General features: G+C 40.4%; 2 protein-coding genes across 6 annotated transcripts; both read left to right on the forward strand.

Moving 5' to 3' along the window:
- The first annotated feature begins 941 nt into the window (after nucleotides 1-941).
- Nucleotides 942-4,182, forward strand: faap24 (FA core complex associated protein 24). The gene is made up of 4 exons (XM_068315391.1): nucleotides 942-1,122; nucleotides 1,755-1,894; nucleotides 1,985-2,140; nucleotides 3,405-4,182. Exons 1-4 carry the CDS (start codon nucleotides 1,020-1,022, stop codon nucleotides 3,654-3,656), a joined length of 651 nt encoding a protein of 216 aa, XP_068171492.1. The 5' UTR covers nucleotides 942-1,019; the 3' UTR covers nucleotides 3,657-4,182.
- A 6,480-nt stretch (nucleotides 4,183-10,662) lies between these two features.
- On the forward strand, nucleotides 10,663-20,553 carry c5h6orf89 (chromosome 5 C6orf89 homolog). Of its 5 annotated transcripts, XR_011035482.1 has the most exons (11): nucleotides 10,669-10,697; nucleotides 11,805-11,979; nucleotides 13,200-13,356; nucleotides 13,425-13,685; nucleotides 14,332-14,497; nucleotides 15,245-15,393; nucleotides 15,670-15,821; nucleotides 16,154-16,289; nucleotides 16,436-16,559; nucleotides 17,018-17,183; nucleotides 20,225-20,553. XR_011035482.1 is itself a non-coding variant. In XM_068316347.1 (10 exons), exons 4-10 carry the CDS (start codon nucleotides 13,497-13,499, stop codon nucleotides 17,098-17,100), a joined length of 999 nt encoding a protein of 332 aa, XP_068172448.1. In that variant the 5' UTR covers nucleotides 10,669-10,697; nucleotides 11,805-11,979; nucleotides 13,200-13,356; nucleotides 13,425-13,496; the 3' UTR covers nucleotides 17,101-20,553. The 5 variants fall into 5 exon arrangements, 3 of the variants coding, with proteins under 3 accessions (XP_068172446.1, XP_068172447.1, XP_068172448.1); XR_011035481.1 differs by having other exon boundaries at nucleotides 10,663-10,697; nucleotides 16,436-19,191; XM_068316347.1 differs by having other exon boundaries at nucleotides 17,018-20,553.
- Nucleotides 20,554-20,739: the final 186 nt, after the last annotated feature.

The raw sequence follows: 20,739 nt of genomic DNA on the forward strand, positions 1-20,739 counted from the left end.
AATAATTTTATTAAATAGTGTACCTCCTTTTGTATGTTTTCTCCATGTCTGTGTTGGTTCTCATGGCTTCCTCGCACTACCAAAAACATACAGCTAGGATGAATTGGTCCCATTAAAATTGCTCATAGGTCTCAGAGTGAGCATTCATGGTTGTCTTTCATGTGGCTCCACGTTGAGCTGGTGTCTTGCCTGGGATGTACCACGTCTCTCACCCATACTCAGTTAGATAGGCTGGAGATAGCAGATGAGCTCCAGCAGACCCGACCCACAAGGTGCGTAAGCAGCTTTAGATGCTTGCAAGTGTCTCATCTACAAGATGATGAATGAATGAATGAATGAATGAATGAATGAATGAATGCATGAATGAATGAATGAATGAATGAATGAATGAATGAATGAATGAATGAATGAATGAATGAATGAATGAATCTTCCTTCCTGTCCTGTCTCTTATCTCTTGTGTGCTGTACTGGGATCCTCCAGTGTCTTCCCTTTGGATGAGGTTCTGGATTCACAGACTGAAAAAAAACAAACAGCATTCAATGCAAAATAGTGATTCTGAATTCAACAGATCCAGTCACTTAAAATATTACATTTTAAGTCATTCAAAATAATTTTAAAAATCTGATGAAATCAGATCAATTAAAATCAATTAAAATAACTGCGATGAAATACAGATCAAATAAGAAAAAATTCCCTCAAGTATAATTTCCCAAGAGCCATAAAATCCTATTTAAAAGTAGTTCAAATAAAACACGGTGGGATGAACTTTTTAATCAATCAAAACTTTTCAAAAACTGTGGAAAAATACTTAAAGGAAATCTACAGGAACCCTCCCCAACAGTGTTTTTGAGCCTACCTGCTACTTCCCCCCATTTCCTGCAGGGGGCCATAGAGGGACACCTACGCAACGTCCTGAAGACGAAGAAGTTCATTGACGGAACGAAAACCATTCGTAATGTCGGAGTTACAGAATTTTTCATCGACAGCAGGTCCACGGTTCGTCCAGTGTGGAGCTACATGGAGTCTAAACCATTTCTTGCGCTGAAAATGTCTCCTCCCTTCGGACACATTATTACTAGCGACAAGTGGAGGCAGTCGTTACTTATTCAGACCTTGAAAGGTATGAAAGTGGTTGATTACAACGGCGTGTAAGCGAATTGTGTAATTTATTTTACGACAACGTACGTGTGACAAAAATATCGATCTGAGATCATTTACTGAAGTAGTGCTGTGTTGTTACATTTACTGAAGTAGTGCTGTGTTGTTACATTTACTGAAGTAGTGCTGTGTTGATGTCTGTTTGCTAACAGCGTTCAGTCTGTAACACAGAAGCCACACGTGGTGTGATATGGTTGAGCTAGCTTAGACCAAGAAACTGAAACCTATGTACTGTAGTTGACTTACAAAATAGAAAAACACAATTTATTACAGCATTTTTAAAGTAATGACTGTATTGTTAGAGATTTTTTACTCTTAAATTTACCACTTAATTAGTCTCACAGGTTTCCTCTCAGGTTATAACACTCCCCCACCCTTGCTCTGCATTTTGTTCAACATTTGTTCTAACATTGTCCCAGTCATGTCATGCCTGGAATGGGACTTGATGTGATTTTTTTTTCATAAAAGTTCTTTAAAGTCTGTCAGCTTTAGAATGGACCATGTCACTCTTGGTTGCAAATGTCAGTCCTAATTTCTAGATGATGGATTCGATGCCGTGAGTGGGGTAACCGCCCTTTCATCCTTCTCCTGCAGGTTGTGTGAAAATTATATTTGAAAATGAGCTTGGTGTTGCAGACTTCCTGCTGCCCAATAAATGCCGCATTCTGTATGTGTCTGAGTGTGACATTATAGCAGGAAAAGGCTACAAGAGGAAACTTGTTTGCTTCCGAAATGTGAGTTTGAAGGAGATGAGGAACTGTGCAGTTTTGCTGGTAGCCTGTATGTGCGGTGGTTCCTGGTATGATTTGTGATTTCTTTTAAAGAGCAGCAGTAGCTTCCAGGATTTGGTGCTGGTGGAGAGCACAAGACTCAGTGAGCAGTACTTCTCTACTGTGCAAAAGTTTGTGGTGTTTGACCTCGGCCTGACACTGTTGCCAGTCAGCGGGCAAACCGAGGCTTCACAGCTCATCAGTCACATCGTAAGTAATAGAAGTACTAACCTTGTCCTAGCATACTGAGGCCCCATCCACACGGTGCCGGATCTTTTTGAAAAAGCAACTTATTTGTTGCGTTTATGCCTTCCGTCCACATGACAACACAGATATCCGGGACGAAAACATAACTTTTTGAAATCGCTGGCCAAGTTGGAATTTTTTTGAAAACACCGAGTCTGTGTTGTCGTGTGGATGCTGCATCCACAACTTTTTCTATCTGGGGGCGTGTCCCTGCGACAAAAACCGCTGTGACGTCATGCATCTGACCCGTGTCTAGAGCTAAAACCGGCTATTTTCTGACGTATAACAGCTCTGAGATGCGTTGATAAACATGCTTGACACTTGAATATTTGTTTGTCTGTTTCTTTCTTTATGAGTCATGAAGATTATGTATTTATTTATTCATTCATTCACGTTCGTCGCCGACGCCAGTTCTGGGTCAGACCAGGATGCACTGCCTGCTGGTGGGAGAACTTTGTGATGGGAGTCGTCCTCCAGGAGGAACGGCATTAATTTCCACACGTCCTGGTCCTCTCTCCTGCCGTTTTAGGAGTTGTTCTGCTTATAAACGTGGTGATCAACGCACTGAAGCAGATACGTGTGGACGGAGATTTTTTCGAAAATGTCGTGTGGACGTGAATCTTTTTCTATGTGAGGTGAAAAAAGTTGCGTTTTCAAAAAATTCCGGGACCGTGTGGACGGGGCTTGAGATGTCACACCTTATCAGTCACATCGCAGGTAGTAGTAGTGGTAGTTGTTGCAGTATTGGTAGTTGTACTAGTGATAGTAATAATCTTGTAGTAGTAGTGCTCACAACCTAGTAGTAGTAGTAGTAAACTAATAGTGGTGGTAGTAGATGTAACAGGCCAAGATCTCACTGTTCATCAGTCATATTGTTTAGCATTGTCTATCAACCTAGTAGCAGTAGTAGTAGTACTGGCCATAGTAGTACTTCTAGCAGTTTCAAGGCCTCACAGCTCACTGGTGACATAGTAAGTAGTAGTCATACTCTTAATAGTTGTAGTATCAGTAGTAATGCCATTTGAGATCAATCAAATCACTCTGATTTACATTTTTGTATACTATATGTTGTGTGTTTACAGGCAGCAATGTGGGACTAAATCATGTGACCGTAGTAAAGTGTTATAATGTGACTTTGGTGTAAACCTAGCTGTCATTTTCAGACCTGGCTTGGTGCCACACTTTTTTCTCATGTGCTGATTTTTCAACCTGTTTAAAATGTCTCTAGGTTCATGGCGAGGGGAGGGATGACCTCTTCAGAATTAAGAGTTCCTTTCAGTGTTTGGACCCTCTGGTGCTGGCTCTGGTCCAGCAGGTTCCCGGAATTGGCAGGGTCAAAGCTTTGGCCCTACTGCAGCACTTTTCCAGCATCCAGAAGCTCTGTAACTCTGCCCCTGCTGAACTAGAACCCATCGTTGGTCAAGCTGCAGCTCAGCAGATCCACAATTTCTTACACAAATCCTCTACTGATGCAACCTGAGGGCTGTGATGTGTTCACATGTATCCCTACAAAACATGGCCATTTTGAGTACTGTACATAGAAGTGCTCCCAAGTTTGAAAAGTCACATAAGCCCTTTCTGCTACAAAGCCAAAGTGAAAACCAATGTTCCACATTGAACTTGGTCATTTTCCAATAGGCCACCAGGGTACTCAAGATCTGCTTTTTCAGAAAACTAGTTTTTGAATGTAGTCATATGATCAAACTGACTGGGTTGAGTATGGAAGTATGGAAGAAGAAGATTTAAGACATGGGATTACTTTTTACTGAATGTGGACCATTTGCTATGAATCAGTGATGCGAACTTTGAACGTGAAGAATTTAAATACCAATTTGTTAAATTTTGCTGTCTTGAACTGAAGGAACTTAAAATTGTTGAAGCCTTGGGTAAACCTTGTTGTGAAAACTTTTTGCCTGGACCATAGCGGCCACTGACTGAACTGCCTTGTCTATAACTTGATGTTTTGGTGTTTTTTTAGCCAACATTAAAATCAATTTTTTGCAGCATTTTGTTGTAATCCACTTTATTATTCTCCCCTTTGAACTTCAATGCTGTTCTCTAAAGGCCTGAGTAGACATGAAAAATCAGTTTGATCCTGACTTGGAGAATGATTTGGACTGAAAAATTAACACAATTTCAAATCAGAGTAACTCATTTGGGGTTTTTTTCATATAAAGCCCCAACACACGAATGCATATCTTATGTAAGATTGTCAGTGGCTATAATAAGGTTAATCTATCATGGATAATGACAACTTATGCCAACTTTTAAAAACAATATTAGCTAATGTGTGTTATGATAGCTAAAATTATGGAATGAGACCTATCTGCCAATTTTCAATAACATATTGTTAGTTATCATTGGTCAAGTTAGGCAATGGCAGCTGTCGAAGCTAATGCCAGGGGTTGCAGTCGATGACAGCTATCATAGCTAACATGGCATATCAACCACAGCACCTGTTTTAATATTTGCATTCCCTAAGATATGTTAAAGTATGTCTCTTTTTTATGATTCTGATGCGGTCTGAGAGTATTTTTGTATAATGCTAGATCTTGTCGAATTCATTTAAAAGCTGAAAATTCAGGGCAACGAATCAGTTTGGGACAATGAATTTCGAATACAGTGTACAGTATTTTCTGCACTAGAAGATGCACTGGAGTGCAACATTGTAGGTCGGGTGTCGGCAACCCACGGCTCCGGAGCCGCATGTGGCTCTTAAGCACCTCCCTGGAGATTGATCACAAATAAACTATCCTTAAAAGAAAAAAATAGACATTCTACTCATAGCTAAAAATCTTTTCAAACAAAACTTATTGTTGTAAATTCCCTACGTTTTGTTACATTATCAACATTATTGTGACATTTAAAAATTTTGTTACCTTTTAGGACAGCACAGATGCGCTGTGGGGTCCAAGACGATGTTTTCGTGTATGTGTAGTGAGTTAGCGATAGAGTTACAGATATGATTTATGAAGGCTGTTCACAAAGTTATGTTTTGTAATACTGCAAGTTGTTAATTTAATACCAGAAATCTGAACCATTCTCTGTGTGGCACCTGCTCTCTGACCAGAGGTACTGCTGTGGCTAAGGTGGTTTCAACAAACACAGTCCCCCTGACTATATCTCCAAATGATGGTGATTGCACGAAGGATTTATTCATTGAAATGACGAAAACAAAACACAGATAATACAGAAAATTAAAGACGTGCTTTTCTCCGCAGACAATGAAGGAAAGGACACGTGCCATCACCAGCAAATCAAGGACATTAATTCGACTCCAACATTATCAATTAAACATGATGAGTCATGTGATGTGATCGATATTGAACAGACAGCGCTGTTTTGCAGGTATGTAAACTCAGATGAGCCGCAAGAAGAAATGATCGAATTAATAGCACTGCTTGTTCAGAACGCATCACCTAAACATGCTCAATAAAAGTCTCCAGGAGCGGAAACAGTTTAGTCATTGGAGTTCAAGCTGACTATTCATCAGGGATGTACAGCGAGACTCTCTCACCTCCCCTCCCTGAAAGAGTCCAGAGACGTTCATCACCATCACACACTGAACGTGGATTATTTAGGAGCGATCATTGATATGCGAGTAGCACTTCGGAGCAAATTTAAGGAGTTCATCAATGTAACAAAACAATACATTAATGTAGTAATGGATGTTAAACTTAAAGCACCAAATATGGTATAATAGAGTAGTCACGTGGTGCATCATTCTCTCCAGGATGTGCTGCATGGAAAATAATCATTTAATCATGAATGTCATGATGCATTTGTAGACTAGTTAGTCAATTTGATAGTAGGCTAATATAGACACAGCCGGTGTTGCCTTCATGTAAGGCTTATAATTTTTTTGCGGCTCCAAACAGGTTTGATTTTAGTTTTTTTGGTCCAATTTGGTTCTTAGAACGTTTAAAGTTGCTGACCCCTGGTCTAGGTTGTTCACATTGTCTAAGATAGCCACTGCAGAAAAGTAGAAAATGCAAAATTGTATACAGTGCGCCCTCGCGCATTTGCGCATTAACAATTGCGACTTCACCTCATCCCGGATTTTTGGTAGGCAGTCACGTGATACTGTACACACATTCTATTGGCTGACGGCATCCGGAAGTGCGCCATGTTCCGTGATATAAAATTGCTTTGAACGGTCGATAAGCATGTGGGAAAAGGTAATGCAGATAGAAGATGGTTTAATATCAGTATGGGGAGGGTTCATAAATGTTTAAATTACCATAAATAATAAGATAAATAGTTTGTCGTTCTATTGCGGAATTCCTTTATCGTGTGTAGTTCCTGGAATGCATTACCCTTGAGGAACAAGGGCACATTGTAGTTTATGTTCAACCGAAAACTGGATGTCAAACCACATGCGAAAATCTAACAGTGGGAAGTGGGAGACATACAGAGATGCTTTGGTTATACAGTATGGTTTTAGATCCAACCTCAACAATGTACAGAATTCGGCCTGACAGATTTTATCTTAAATGCATGAGAGATGGTGATTCTGTTTCTGCCATTTTACTTACATTGCCAGGAAAAGTAACATTAACCCTCAACAGCAGGGTGGGAAAACAGATCGGAGTGCAGTTATTGTTCATGTTCTCGCTGCTACATAATCACAACATTTCATTATTTGTTTTCACAATATATTCCAATTGTGAATAACTTTTTCTGAAACAATTTAAGTCTGCAAAAGGTATTAAACTTAACCTTTACATTTGAGTCAGAGCTATACTAAGGATTTAAAAACATACAGTACAGTACAATCCTCTTTCACAACAGAATCATATCAAACATCGAACATCAAGTCTCTAAAGCTGTTACTTTCTTGTCTTCTTGCTTGTCTACTTTAAGATTACGGGTTCCATTATTTTCTGCAGGTGCTGTCATACAGCCTTTTGTGTATGATGTGTAAATAAAATGATCCTTAGTCTCGTAAGGAAAGACCTCTGCAGTCAATTTCAGATTTTAGCATGTTTACAATAGAGATTGAAATGAAAATTTCATTATAAAAGTGCAAATAAAACTTAAAAAATCACCGCCTTATTCTTCTGGAGACAATATTTCAAGCAGCATGATTTAGACTCAGAGAATCAGAATCAGAGAATCAGAGTCTTTATTTATCATGCTGACACATGTTTTCACATTTGACGGCATGCATGCAAGAGGACATGTCGATAGAAAAGTACGAGGAAAAGTGACTGTAAAAAATTAAACAAACTGCATTTTCATTTGAACGAAAATAATGGTGTTATATTTAAGGTGAATGTAAAAGAAAGCAAGTTTCTGAGGCATCGAGAAAGCATCCGGAACCGATGCCCGAGCCACCTCAGCTGCTGGCTCCGTTGGAGGCGGAGAAGCAGCGGCTCTACTCCGAGCTCCTCCCGGGTGACTGAGCTCTTCACCCTGTCTCTACGGGTGCGCTCAGCCACTCTACGGAGTTTCCTTCTTCACCACGAAAGACCTATACAACGACCAGATCCCTGCGGAAGCTGCACCAATCCCTCTGTCAATCTCACGTTCCATCCTTCCCATTTAATGACCCCGTAATATAAAACTGTCCAACAGGTACGTAATAAAAATCTTACTCTAAGCCGGCAATAATTAAATATCTAAATACCCGGTCCACTTGCGTTGCAAGCCTGGCGCTTGTCAAGGTGTATTGGTCCCGTTCGGTGGCTGGTCCTAGGCTCGTACTGCAAGAGCAAACTCCTAGTCCACTAGTAATGGATGCTCTTCAGTGGAGAATTTGTCCACACCTCCCTCGGTGGCAGTGAAAACTGGTGACTTCACATGTTGTCACTGTACTACCAACTTGCTCCAAATTTAGGAACAAGCTCTCAGAAACATGAACTAAACACAGCCACACTCTGTCATTAATCTGTACGTCTCACTCTTAATCTCCGCCGTCTCTTCGCGCACTTCTCTCCTCCTCCTCTCGCACGTGCTCTCCAATCTTCCGGGCACCTGACCCTTTCCCCGCACCCCATGAAAGCCACAGCACCTTTGCAGGTTCGTCTGTGTGTGTGTGTGTGTGTCTTTTTTTTCATATGTGCCGTGAGCAAAACAAAGCCCCTCACAGTATATTCAGTGTAACTTGTTGGTGTACTGCATTGGCAGCCTCCACTTCCTCTCTGGCCTCACAGCAATCGCTGTCCCGGACACTTTTTCATCCCTAGATTCAGAGTACTGTAGTTGTTCACATGCCCATGCTACAATGAATTCCTCTCTGACTTAGCTGAAGGGGAGGTGGAGCTTATTGGTGTTCTCGTGCACAGGCCGATGTTGCTTAGACCTCCGCCATCTGCGTAGGTAACTGCTCACCCTTTGCTCAAAGGCTTCTACCACAGTCATGGGGACCTCATATATGAAAATGGGGCCAGAGGAATCTTCTAAGAATTCCATGCTGGTAGATCCAGTCCTTGAATCTTCGAGGAAGCCCAGACTTGACCACAGTTTTGTACCATCTTCCCAGGTCAACACTGGTTGCCTTGATGGAATCTTTGTTGTTCAGACTGCAATTGAAGACCTTTGAAGGCCTTCCAAGAGTCTTCACTTGTTTCACTGGTGTTCTCCCACCTTGAAGCAGAATTTGTCTGTGACCGTCCCTTTCTTTAGAACCAAGGACCTGGATTTTGCAGGTTTGAAACTCATCTGCACCCACGCAATACTATTCTTCAAACTCTTGAGAATCCACCTGGCTCCTGGTACAGCTGTCAGCTGAAGGCTCCGATGAGAAGCTGCCTCACTCCTGACTTGATTTAAGGGGGGCCTCTGCATTGTGAATCGGCTGCTATGAGTATTTTCATTGCTAGCACAAAGAGCTGTCACTGAGATGGTACACCCAGTAATTATGCCGACTTCCAGCTAGTCTTTAAGCATCTCTGGCACATGGCGTTTCTCTAGTGCGACCTCCACCAGCTTGTGGGTTATTGAGCTTCAACCATAGTAATGAGATTCAATGAGATTCAACCATATTACTGTTATATCCCATCTGCCTTCTCTTGCCTTCCTGATGAGCTGTGTTACACCTGCATGTTCCAGGAACCCAGCAACCCCTGGAATTCCTCCCTTCTGCACTAATGTGCTGATTTACTTATTGCTCACCAGGAAGTTGAGGGATCTCTATGATACCGAAAAACTTAGCTCTCCATACTGAGCAAAGAGACACGAAATTGACCCATATTCTCTGACTTCCCTTCTTTCCGAATGAACACTCTCTCTGAACACCTCCATGACTTGGCAATCCTTCCTTTCCTCCAGAAGACCTTTAGCGCCCTCCAAAGCTAATGTAGTTTTGGGCAGTTTTTATATACAGTGCACCCTTGTTCTTTGCGGTTAATGCATTACAGGAATCACATGCGATTAATGAATTCTGCGATAGAGCTACAAACTATCTTATTTACGGTAATTTAAACATTTATGACTCTCCCCATACTGATATTAAAGCACCTTCTATCCATATTACCTTTTCCCACACTTTTATCGACTATGTAAAGCACTTTTGTGTCTCATAAGTCCAAGACTCACAGAACGAAACATACTTCAGCCAATAGAATGCATGTACGGTATCACGTGAATGCCTACCAAAAATCCACGATGAGTTGAAGTTGCAAGCTTTGATGCGTGAGTGCGCACTGTAACTTATAAGGTACTCTGCTTGGGCACAGTGTTGAGCTTGCTCCTCGCCACTTGTTCCACTTAAATGGGACGCTTTCAAGGTGTCTACTGTAGGCTCTGGTGGTGTTGTCAGTGCATCACATGGACCCAGCGTTTGTTCTGACAGGGTTGCTGTACGTGGCTTTGATGTGATTGTTAATATCCTTCTTGGAGCATGTGAGGCAGTCAGTCTTTTGACCAAGAATCTGCTGGTCCCACTTTCCTTGTAAAGCTGCTTTGCCTTTCCTCCATATAATCCCCATAAATCATACATTCAAAGCAGAAATGACCAACCTTTTATGACAATCTGTTCAAATTTAAAATAAAACTTTTCTGACCATTTTCTTTCTGTACTGTTATTGGTCTATTTTGTGTCAGTCTGAGGATCGGAAGCATTCGTGACTTTCTATTGGGTAAAATTGACTGCCTCGAGGGACTGCCTCTTACCCTACCTCGAATTACAGAGAAAGAATGGCATCTATCCTTTGAACTACAGCAGCCAGGACGGCTATGTTGAAATTAATAAAGCAATTTCAGAATAACTTTTTGATTAAGTTTAATTAGTGTGGTAACTGGGGAGTCTGGCAACCTCCCTTTGAGTCCGACAACGCCACCTCCTGAGACTGGGCAGGAGGACCCAAAAAACTTTTCTAAGTGTGGTGTGGCTGACACTATCTTCCCCGCTGAGGGACAATTGATAATAGGCAGGTGTATATAGCTGTATAGCATTAAAACAGTTAAAAACATTTTCCTTAAAACATTGTTATAAAAGGCTGGCGGATTCTCCTCGGTCTAGGAAGGCCGGTCCCGCAGATGCAAGACCCCTGCTACGGAGGCCCCTGGTGAAACAAAGGTGAAAACACAGGCCCAATACCAACACAAAGCATGCAATAATAAAACTCCACACTTAAAATCTAATAAAAACTATAAAATATCACACCATGTTAAAATTGTTAAAAGTACACACCAAGGTCATGTCTCACCAGTACAATCCCCCTACAAGGTGCAGGCATCAGCGTAGGTCCGGCCTTGTACAACAAGTATCCTACGTCAAAGACACAGAGAGGAGAACCACCAGCACCCCTTAAAAGAAAGACAAAATTCAGGAGGGCAACACAGGAAAAAAATAAAAGTACAAATTTTCCTATAAAACAGTGGCTGGCCCGGTCCTTTTTGGTCTCCTCAGGTGTCCCACCACATATTTGGACAGGAAAATTTGTGGTTCACGTTCCGTGCAGCCTGGCAGCTCAGGTGTCAGTGAAGTAAATCATTCAGAGATCTCATTGCTGAAATCTGTGTCCTCCAAGCAATGACAATTATCCTGCAGACAAGTGAGCGCAGCTCCCACAACCAGCCAACCGAAAACCTCAAGGAGAGTCTAATCCTACCGTCAAACATTTATCACTTCCTAATTGGACCCAAAACATGTCACCTGGCTGTTGAGTGGATGTGATGCAGCTGTGTTGTGTGCCTGCCTGTGTAGGTTCCCACAATAGCCAAGAAGGAAAAAAACAGTACAAAATCGATTAGAATACAGTCTATAATTTTAGAATTATGGCACAGTGTTATGCAATTTCCTCCGGGATTAATAAAGTATCTATCTATCTATCTATCTATCTATCTATCTATCTATCTATCTATCTATCTATCTATCTATCTATCTATCTATCTATCTATCTATCTATCTATCTATCTATCTATCTATCTATCTATCTATCTATCTATCTATCTATCTATCTATCTATCTATCTATCTATCTATCTATCTATCTATCTATCTATCTATCTATCTATCTATCTATCTATCTATCTATCTATCTATCTATCTATCTATCTATCTATCTATCTATCTATCTATCTATCTATCTATCTATCTATCTATCTATCTATCTATCTATCTATCTATCTATCTATCTATCTATCTATCTATCTATCTATCTATCTATCTATCTATCTACCAGTAGGTGGCGGTAATACAACAAGTCGTCAAACCGTCAGGAATCGAAGAAGACGTTTTCCATGGCGGCGTTCCTCATTCACTAGGCTTGTCATTAAAAAAACAAAAACATACCTCTATTATAACATGACAAGCAAGAGGGGCCCGATGCGGTCGTGTATTCCAATGTAAGGCTTAAGGTAAGGTTTTCTTCTGTCAATATTTGTAACGTGAGAGAAACTTAATCTAAATCGAGGCTAGCATGCTCAAGCTAACGTCAGTGTTAGATCTGCTGCGGAACATTAGTGAGTTTTTCATCATTTCAAGTGTTTCTTGTTTCGACATTTTATGTTCCAAATAGTGTTAAACGGATTTCTTGTTGGAACATGTACGTACATCACGAATCGCCTCGGGAATAGAACTGTTCACTGATCCAGACTGAGTCATTCAGACACTCGTAGGTTACACCTGAGAGGCTTCACGATCTCCTCTCCTCTGATGCTGACAATCAGCCGAAGTTGTCTGACGGTAGTTTCAGCAGTCAGACGAGCTGAGCCCGAAGCATCAACACGGTTAGTCGTAGACAGAGGTGGTTGTTGCCTTCCAATTTTGTATTGTCAACGTGTTTTATGTCGCATTTCACGATACGTAACACAAGATATTGGAACATTTCTGTTTTGACATCGCATGGATTGAATAAGGCCAGGTTGAAGTAAGTAAACTGGACGTGTAGGAGAAGCTTAAAGAAGTGTTGCCTCTTACCGAAGAGGTTTCTTCAGTTCTGAACGGCAGATGGAGGAGCTGAATGAATGGTGAGAGCGTTTTGAAGCGAAATGACCTCTCAGTAATTGTCTGGCTGCTTCGTAAAATTTAAATCGACTCTGTCATTAATTCCACGTCATAGCAGAAAGAGCAGACTACTATTATTACTACTGTCAAAAATGTGTTTGATTTTATCCTCAGACGTTCATCAAAATAGTGTTTTTTTTTACCTTGTTCTTCATTTTTAAGAGTTATGGTAACTATAATTCTGGTCTCATTGTGTATACTCGGTATTATGACTTAAGATAATTGTTTTTGATGAGATCTCAAAATTCAGCCATGTACAGTCCTGTAAAACCGAAGAAGTTTTATTGTATGCTTAACCTACTTTGTGGAAGACTGAGGGGATTTAAAACTTGGATAGACTTTTCTTTTAGTCAGAACAAAGTAGCAAGAAAGTATGATTGGATTATCAGAGTTAATTTGTCTCTTCCATTGTCCAAGTTTTGCAAATGGAGACAGTACATTAAGACAGTGATTTTTCATAGGTGACTGATATTTTTCATTTGCCTTCAAGCAAGTAAAACTGCCTGATAAAACATGACTTGCTTTCATTAAAAATACAAACATTGTAAAGCTTTCTCTTGCTTTGTTTCAGGTGAAGCTTTGTCAGTACTTGTGCTGAGATTCTGCTGTCTGTCTGCAAATAGCATCTCATCCTAACAGAACTCTACTGTTAGATGCACCTTCAGTAAAAATATATTTTCCGTCAGTGATGTTATCAGGATGTCCACCTGGAAAACACCTTTAATCATGTAAGTTATGATGGCCAGCTGGTTTTCAAGTTGTGAAGTGGCAGAAAATGATCCCAATGACTCCTCAGGTGACGCCATGCGCTTGGAGATTGGCAGATGAAGATTGACGTGTTGGAAAATCTACAGTCACTGCTTCTGTTATGGGAATATCCATGAGTGAACCATGCATCTACGACAAGCTCTCGGAGAGCATTGACATCCTCCGTCAGTCGGGCTATCGCTATGGAATGTCTGAGCGGGAGATTGAGAGATTCATCAAGCAGGTTCTGGAGACCAACGAGCCCACAAGGGAACCTCCTCAGTTCCCTATCCTAAGGGCTGCTTTAAAGGTCAGGTGTACCAGAGATTAGGAGTCAGTTTTTTGCTAACCTTCATGTCCCAGCCCAGGGGAACATGTAGCGTTCCATTTGTTTGCACATACATACAATACCCTGAAAAGGTATTTGCCCCCTTTCTGACTTTTTTTTTGCGTATTTGTTACACATCAGTGTTTCAGATCATTAAACAAATTTTAATATTAGAAAATGATAACCCAAGTAGTAGATACAAAATGCCATTTTTAATTGATTACATTATATATTAAGGGGAGCAAAGCTATGTAAATTTGCCAGGTCCACTGTGAAACAATGAATATCTAAGACTAAAGAAAATGTGGAACAGTGGTGAACCTTTATGGTTGCCCACCATAAAGCTTCCAGGAGCGCATTGAAAGTCTAAAGTCAATACAACAACTTCAGTATGTGGCTGGGATGATAAAGAAAATTTGCGGAATATGACATGCAGCTTGATAAATGTACAAAATGTACAACACATATATGGTAGCCAACTAATTCTCTAAAATATTTAATTGGAATAAAACAATGATTTTGATACTGACCAATCCATCCCCCTAACCAATAAATGTACTGTTGTGTAAAAAGAATTTTGTGAGAGGAAGACTGCAGGTGTGACATTCATTTCCTTTTACATCTGCAGTTTGTGGTTGTAGTCACCTTCTTGCTGGTGGCAGCGCTGGCCTTCAACTACTCCCAGAGTGGCCCCCAGCTGGGTCTGGTTAGACTGGGCTCTTATAACTGGTCGTCGCCCCTCAGCCATGTGCGCTTGTTGTCTCTGCCAATCGCCAAGAAGTACAACCTGCAAGGTCTGAAGCATGATCTCTCACTGTTTTCCTATTGCATATGCACACAAACACACGGTTTCACTGCTGACAAAGAAATGGGCATTTAAATTATGGAAACAAATTAGTAAAATTATCTCTAAGTATGTTTAGAGGATTAAAAAAAACTTGTCAGAATCTGCATATGCAAAATAGATTTGTAAATGTACTAAACAAATATTCAGGCCCTTAAAATTTGTCTAAATGCTTATCAGTGTACCCTAAATATTTAAGCATTTATTTATGCGTTTGTAATCTCAACACATCCACATCATAATACAATTAGGCTTTGCCATGAGACATATATACAAAAAACAATGTGGTAATGCTGGAAAATTAAAAATGTAATAGAAGAACTTGCATATAAAAAATTGACCAACTTGATGTTTTTTATGTTATTGTTATATTGTGATTTAGCACTTTCCTGAATGTGTGTTCAAAAACATTACCCTTTCCTTTTCAGATGTTGCTTTTGTTATAGAGAAAAAAACTGTAGATCTCTGTTTACTGTAAAAATAACTTTATTGACAACAAATTAACTTCTGGTTTGGGTGCTATCTTCATGTCCTGATATCTAGATGCTCTTCATCATCTTCAGACTACCAGGCTTCAGGCTTACACATGTCACCAAACATGTACTGGCACTGTAGCTTGTCTTTTGACTTATTCTGTATGTTGCCCTTCAGAGTACAGTATTTGGCCTGAAAACATGAATTAATGTGTTTGCTCTAGGTTTCCATGACTGGTGGAATGCTGGCTCTCTCAGGCAGAATATGGTCAACTGTTCAGGTTGTGCAAAGATCTCCTCTGTGCTGGAAGTCCCAGAGAGCCTCAGGGGGACAGTGACTCTGCGACGAGGACCACAGCTCATCCTGCTGAAGGTCTGAGGTCAACACAGATAGGCTTGTTCTTCTGATGGTTTTAAATAATTTCAATAATGAAATAAGTTAATGTTTCATTAATTATTAATGAAACAAGTGCTTTTGGCCAGGTTTTGTAGCATTCTTATGCCCAAACGTACATGTTCCAAATAGTTTTCATGCTTTCAAAAATATGCAGAGCATTCTGTGAGGTGGCCTCTTGCAGGATGATGTTCCAGTGCGCTTGTTCACACATATTTCTGTTTAACTGGAAATTGTGGGTGCTGGTCTCTACAGGGTGGGGAGTCCCTTAGTGTCCAGCGGCAGAAGCTAGAGGAGCTTTATTTAGCTCATTCAAGCTCCATGTCGGTTCTGTTTGAGGAGGATGACAGTCTGCACAACAACAACCTTGGCCTTCCACAAGGACCTGCCAACTTCACTTTGCTGTGGTACACATTTGTATTCAGAGCTCTTATGAATCTTTTGAATCTAACATAATCTAGGTCCAAGTCAGACAAGGTTCAGAATGACACTATGGTTTTGCTTACTAATTTTGGTCTATGATCTTAAATCTGCATTCTAAGTGTACTTTTTATCAAGTAATCTGCTGCATTATAATCATAGTGAGAGGAATCAGTATTGAACTGTTGATTAAAATTGACAATCTAATAAAAGCATTTGTCATTTTAACTTGTAGTTTCAGCTCATCTTAAAATGCATTTCTTTTGATGTTCGCTAAGAAGTGCTGTTTATTGAGTGGCTGGTGATCTCTGTTCTACAGGAGGTTCAGCACTGGGACCAGGGAGAAGGTGTTAAGGTGGCTTTTCCCCAAAACAACAATCTGCCCCCTGTTGGACAGTGCTGGAACTGTTGTACAGCGTTGCCTGGTCACTCACAGCATTAACTCCCACAGCAAGGTGAGTTCTCAAATCCAGACAGACTGGAGGACAAGCTGTGTTGCGCTTATTTACATACCATTGTAAGTTTGTGTATTTTGTAGTTGATCTGATATTTAGTAACTTTCCATATCCCTCAGCCTCAGCTGTGAGTCTTTGTGTTTCAGGGTTTTGGAGTGTTGGGCTGGTTGGTGGTGGGAGAGGGCCTTCCAACAGTTAGAGTTGTACCAGTTCAACGATGTCAGAAACACTGCAGTTCTTTCAACCTGTGGCTGACGCCTGGAGATATGGGTGATGTTTTTATCCAAACACACTATTTACATGAAGATATGCCAACAATACATTTAACAAATGAGCTTCCAGTATGTGCCTCAATAAAAAGTATACTGTTGGGGCTCTGCAGAAAATTGTATTATTTTTAGATTACGACAACTGATTTTTATATGGTACAGAAATACATTTTCTCATCACCTGATACATTCAGAGAGGCATTAGCAGTCTGATCTCATATACTTAGTGACTGTTAGGTGCTGTTGTAACCTAGACTGTATTACTTGTGCATGTCTATGATTAGTGATGTATACAGCTCACTAACTGAACGTGAACCATCACATCTGAGTTTAACTAAACAGATATAGAATAGAGAATCTACTCCCAATGCTTTAAAACTGTTGTCACACGACTGCTAAAACACTTTGGTGTTCACACTAGGTTGATAGCTTGTCCCTTCTGACCTGTCACCTGTGCAGTTTATGCTGACCCTCGGTACTGGCAAATGGAACTGTTCCCTGGCCGAGGTCAGAACATCATCTGTGATGGATCATCATTTTAATCTCCAGGCAGAAAGAAGTGATGGAGGACAGAGGCCTAGGCTGGGCTGTGATGTACAATTCTGCTATAAATGTTGGACTTCTGGTGAGGTGATTTCATCCAGTGATGCCTTAAAATATTCGTCATTTTTTGACAGTGGAGATCAGAGGATATACAACCATTGCACAAATGACTTCCAAGGGTTGAGGTCAGAAGATTTAATGTACAGTATATGGCTTTTAGACTTTTCCCTTGTCTGTAACAGCAGAACACAATCTTTTCTTAAACTCTTTGCAGTCCTCAGACGTGCTGCATGTACTGTGCTTGTGCCATAGCTTGAAGAAAATGTCCTGGTGATAATTTCCAATGTTGTATTTGCATTATCCAGTGACACTATTTCTGCTCTAACGCACAAGAGAGATCACATAGCGGGAGAAGATATTTTTATACTTCTATTGAACTGAATGAATGTTTTATCACCTCTGGCCATGAGATAACGTCATGTAGGTATTCAGTGTCCTCCATGTTCATTAATCGTTGATCAAGTGTTTTTTAATTTGATTTTACTGCTTTGACACTCAAAGCTGTGCATCTGGATTTCAGTGTTGTGATTTATTATGATTGTGTGTGTGTGTGTGTGTGTGTGTGTGTGTGTGTGTGTGTGTGTGTGTGTGTGTGTGTGTGTGTGTGTGTGTTTGTCCGCTTGCATGTCTGTTCATAAATATAATTTATGTGTGTATATAATACATACTGTGCATATACACACACAGTTGTATGAAAAAGTTTGGGCACCCCTGATAATTTTCCACATTTCCTTTATAAGTCACTGGTGGTTTGGATAAACAATTTAAGTTAAATGTACCATATAGCAGATGAACACCAGTAGTGTTTGAGAAGTGAAATGTAGTTTATAGGATCTATAAAAAGTGTGCAATAATTATTTCAACAAAAGTAGGCAGGTGCATAAATTTGGGCACCTCAACACCAAAATTACATCAGTATTTACATTTAGTATTTCTGCAGAAATAACAGCCTCTAAGGCCCCGTCCACACTGTTCCGGACCATTTTGAAAAAGCAACTTTTTTTTGCCGTTACGCCTTTGGTCCACATGACAACAAAGATATCCGGGACGAAAACACAACTTTTTGAAAACGCCAGCCAAGGTGCAGTTTATTGAAACACTGGGTCTGCGTTGTCGTCTGGACAACTTTTTCTATCTGGGGGCGTGTCCCTGCAACAAAAACCACTGTGACATAATGTATGTGACCCGTATCTACATGTACACAGAATGGACGGAGTTAAAACCAGCTATTTTCTGATGTTTAACACCTCCATGTCGAAGATGCATTGATAAACATGCTTGACACTTGAATATTTGTTCGTCTGTTTCTTTATGAGTCAAAAAGCTTATATATTTATTCATTCATTCATGTTTCTTGCCAAAGACGTCGATGCCAGTTCTGGGTCGGACCTGACGCGCTGCCTGCTGGTGGGAGAACTGTGATGGAGGTCGGTCCTCCAGGAGGATTGGCGTGAATTTCCATACATCTCAGTCCTCTCTCCTGTCGTTTTCGGAGTTGTTCCGTTTATAAACGTGTTGATCACACACACTAATGCGGTTACGTGTGGACGGAGATTTTTTCGAAAACTGTTGTGTGGACGCTAATCTTTTTCTATGCGGGGTGAAAAAAGTTGCGTTTTCAAAAAGTTCCGGGACCGTGTGGACGGGGCACTGGTCTTAATTTCGGTTGAAGGTATTTTTGACTATTTGTCTTCACAACACTTCTCCAGTTCAGTTGGTTTGATGGTTCCCACCATGGTCAGCCTTTAAATCTCACCACAAATTTTTGACAATATTCATGGCTATTCCAGGACATTGTACTTGTTCCTCTGCATGAACACCTTAGTAGAATTTGAACAGCTTTTAGGGTCACTGTCTTGTTGACGTATCCAGCACCAGCATAAATCCAGCTTTGTCTCTGATCCTTAAACATGCAAGAATCTGCTGATATGGACTGGAATCCATGTGACCTACAACTTTAACGAGATTGTCAGTACTTGCACTGGATACACAGCCCAACAGCATGATGGAACCAAACGCCAAATTTTACAGTGGGTAGCATGTGTTTGTTTTGGAACACTGTTTACTTAATCTGCCATGCGTACCACCCCTTGTTATGTCCAGATAACTCAATTTTAGTTCCATCAGTCCAGAGCACTTAATTCCAAAATGAAGCTGGCTTGTTGCTTGACTGTTCTCACCATCCGTCGCCTCCACTTATCTGGCATTTTTCTTGGCTTGCCACTTCGGGCTTAAACTAGAACTGTGCCTGTGTTCTTCCATTTCCTCACTACATTCCTTACAGTGGAAACTGACAGCTGAAATCTTTGAGATAGCTTTTTGCTTTCTTCCCCTAAACCAAGATGTTGAACAATCTTTGTTTTCAGGTCATCTGACAGTTTTGAGGCCCTCCTGTTGCCACTCTTCATAAAAAATGCAAAGAGGATAACAACTAATAATTGGCCAACGTAAATACCTTTTCTTGTGATTGGCTTCACTTTTGTATGCAGCTCAAGGGTCAATGAGCTTACTAAACAGATTTTGTGTTTCAATAATCAGTGCTAAAGTTATTCAAATCAATAAAACAACAAGGGTGCCCAAATTTATGCACCTGCCTACTTTTGTTTAAATATTGTACACTTTCTGTAAATCCTATAAATTTCATTTCACTTCTCATATTACTGTTTACCTGCTATAATTATTAACTGAAATTTGTGTGTGTGTGTGTGTGTGTGTGTGTGTGTACACTCACTCACTCACTGGCCACTTTATTAGGTACACCTGTCCAACTGCTGGTTAACACTTAATTTCTAATCAGCCAATCACATGGCGGCAACTCGGTGCATTTAGGCATGTACTGTATATATATGTATCTCCCCACTGAAATATTTGAATAAGCTCACTTAAAAACCTCACGCTGTCACGCTTCCGGCGTCTACCCAGAAGTTCGGGCTGCTAGCCGAGTCAGCTCCGGTCTTCACATTTATCCATGTCTCTCACTTACGGAGCCGTTTTGACTTCGTCAAACATAGCGGTTTATATTCTTTGATTGTGACGGAACTCACGTTGTGCTTTATTCACCAGGACCAAACTCGCAAAGCCGGCATCTGCTCAGATGGCCGGACCGTAATGCTGAAGCGGCCTTCATCTTTGCATTTGTCTGTCCCACACACATGGAGTCGCTTCGTCGGAGACAGCGGTTTGTTTTCTTGTGACAGCGAAGAAAAAAAGAAAACAGAGTCTGATATTATTGTTTTTCCATTGAATTTCGACAGGTTCCCACTTGTATACCTATACATCTGTATATATACACACGTGGACAAAGTTGGTACCCCTCTGTTAATGATAGAAAAATCCACAATGGTTATTGAAAATACTTGAAACTTACAAAAGTAACAATAAATATAACTTTATTGAAAATTAATCAAAATCAGTCATTACTTCGTAAGTGTCGTTCAACATAATTTAAAAAAAAAAGACTACTGAAAATATACCAAGAAAAAAATGATGGTACCTCTGTAAAAGATTGGAAAAAAATTGACCAGAGGGACATGAATAACTCAGGTGTGTCCTGTCATTGGCATCACAGGTGTGTTGAA

This window comes from Antennarius striatus, chromosome 5 (genome assembly GCF_040054535.1).
Source record: "Antennarius striatus isolate MH-2024 chromosome 5, ASM4005453v1, whole genome shotgun sequence".
In the NCBI taxonomy this organism is placed as follows: domain Eukaryota; kingdom Metazoa; phylum Chordata; class Actinopteri; order Lophiiformes; family Antennariidae; genus Antennarius; species Antennarius striatus.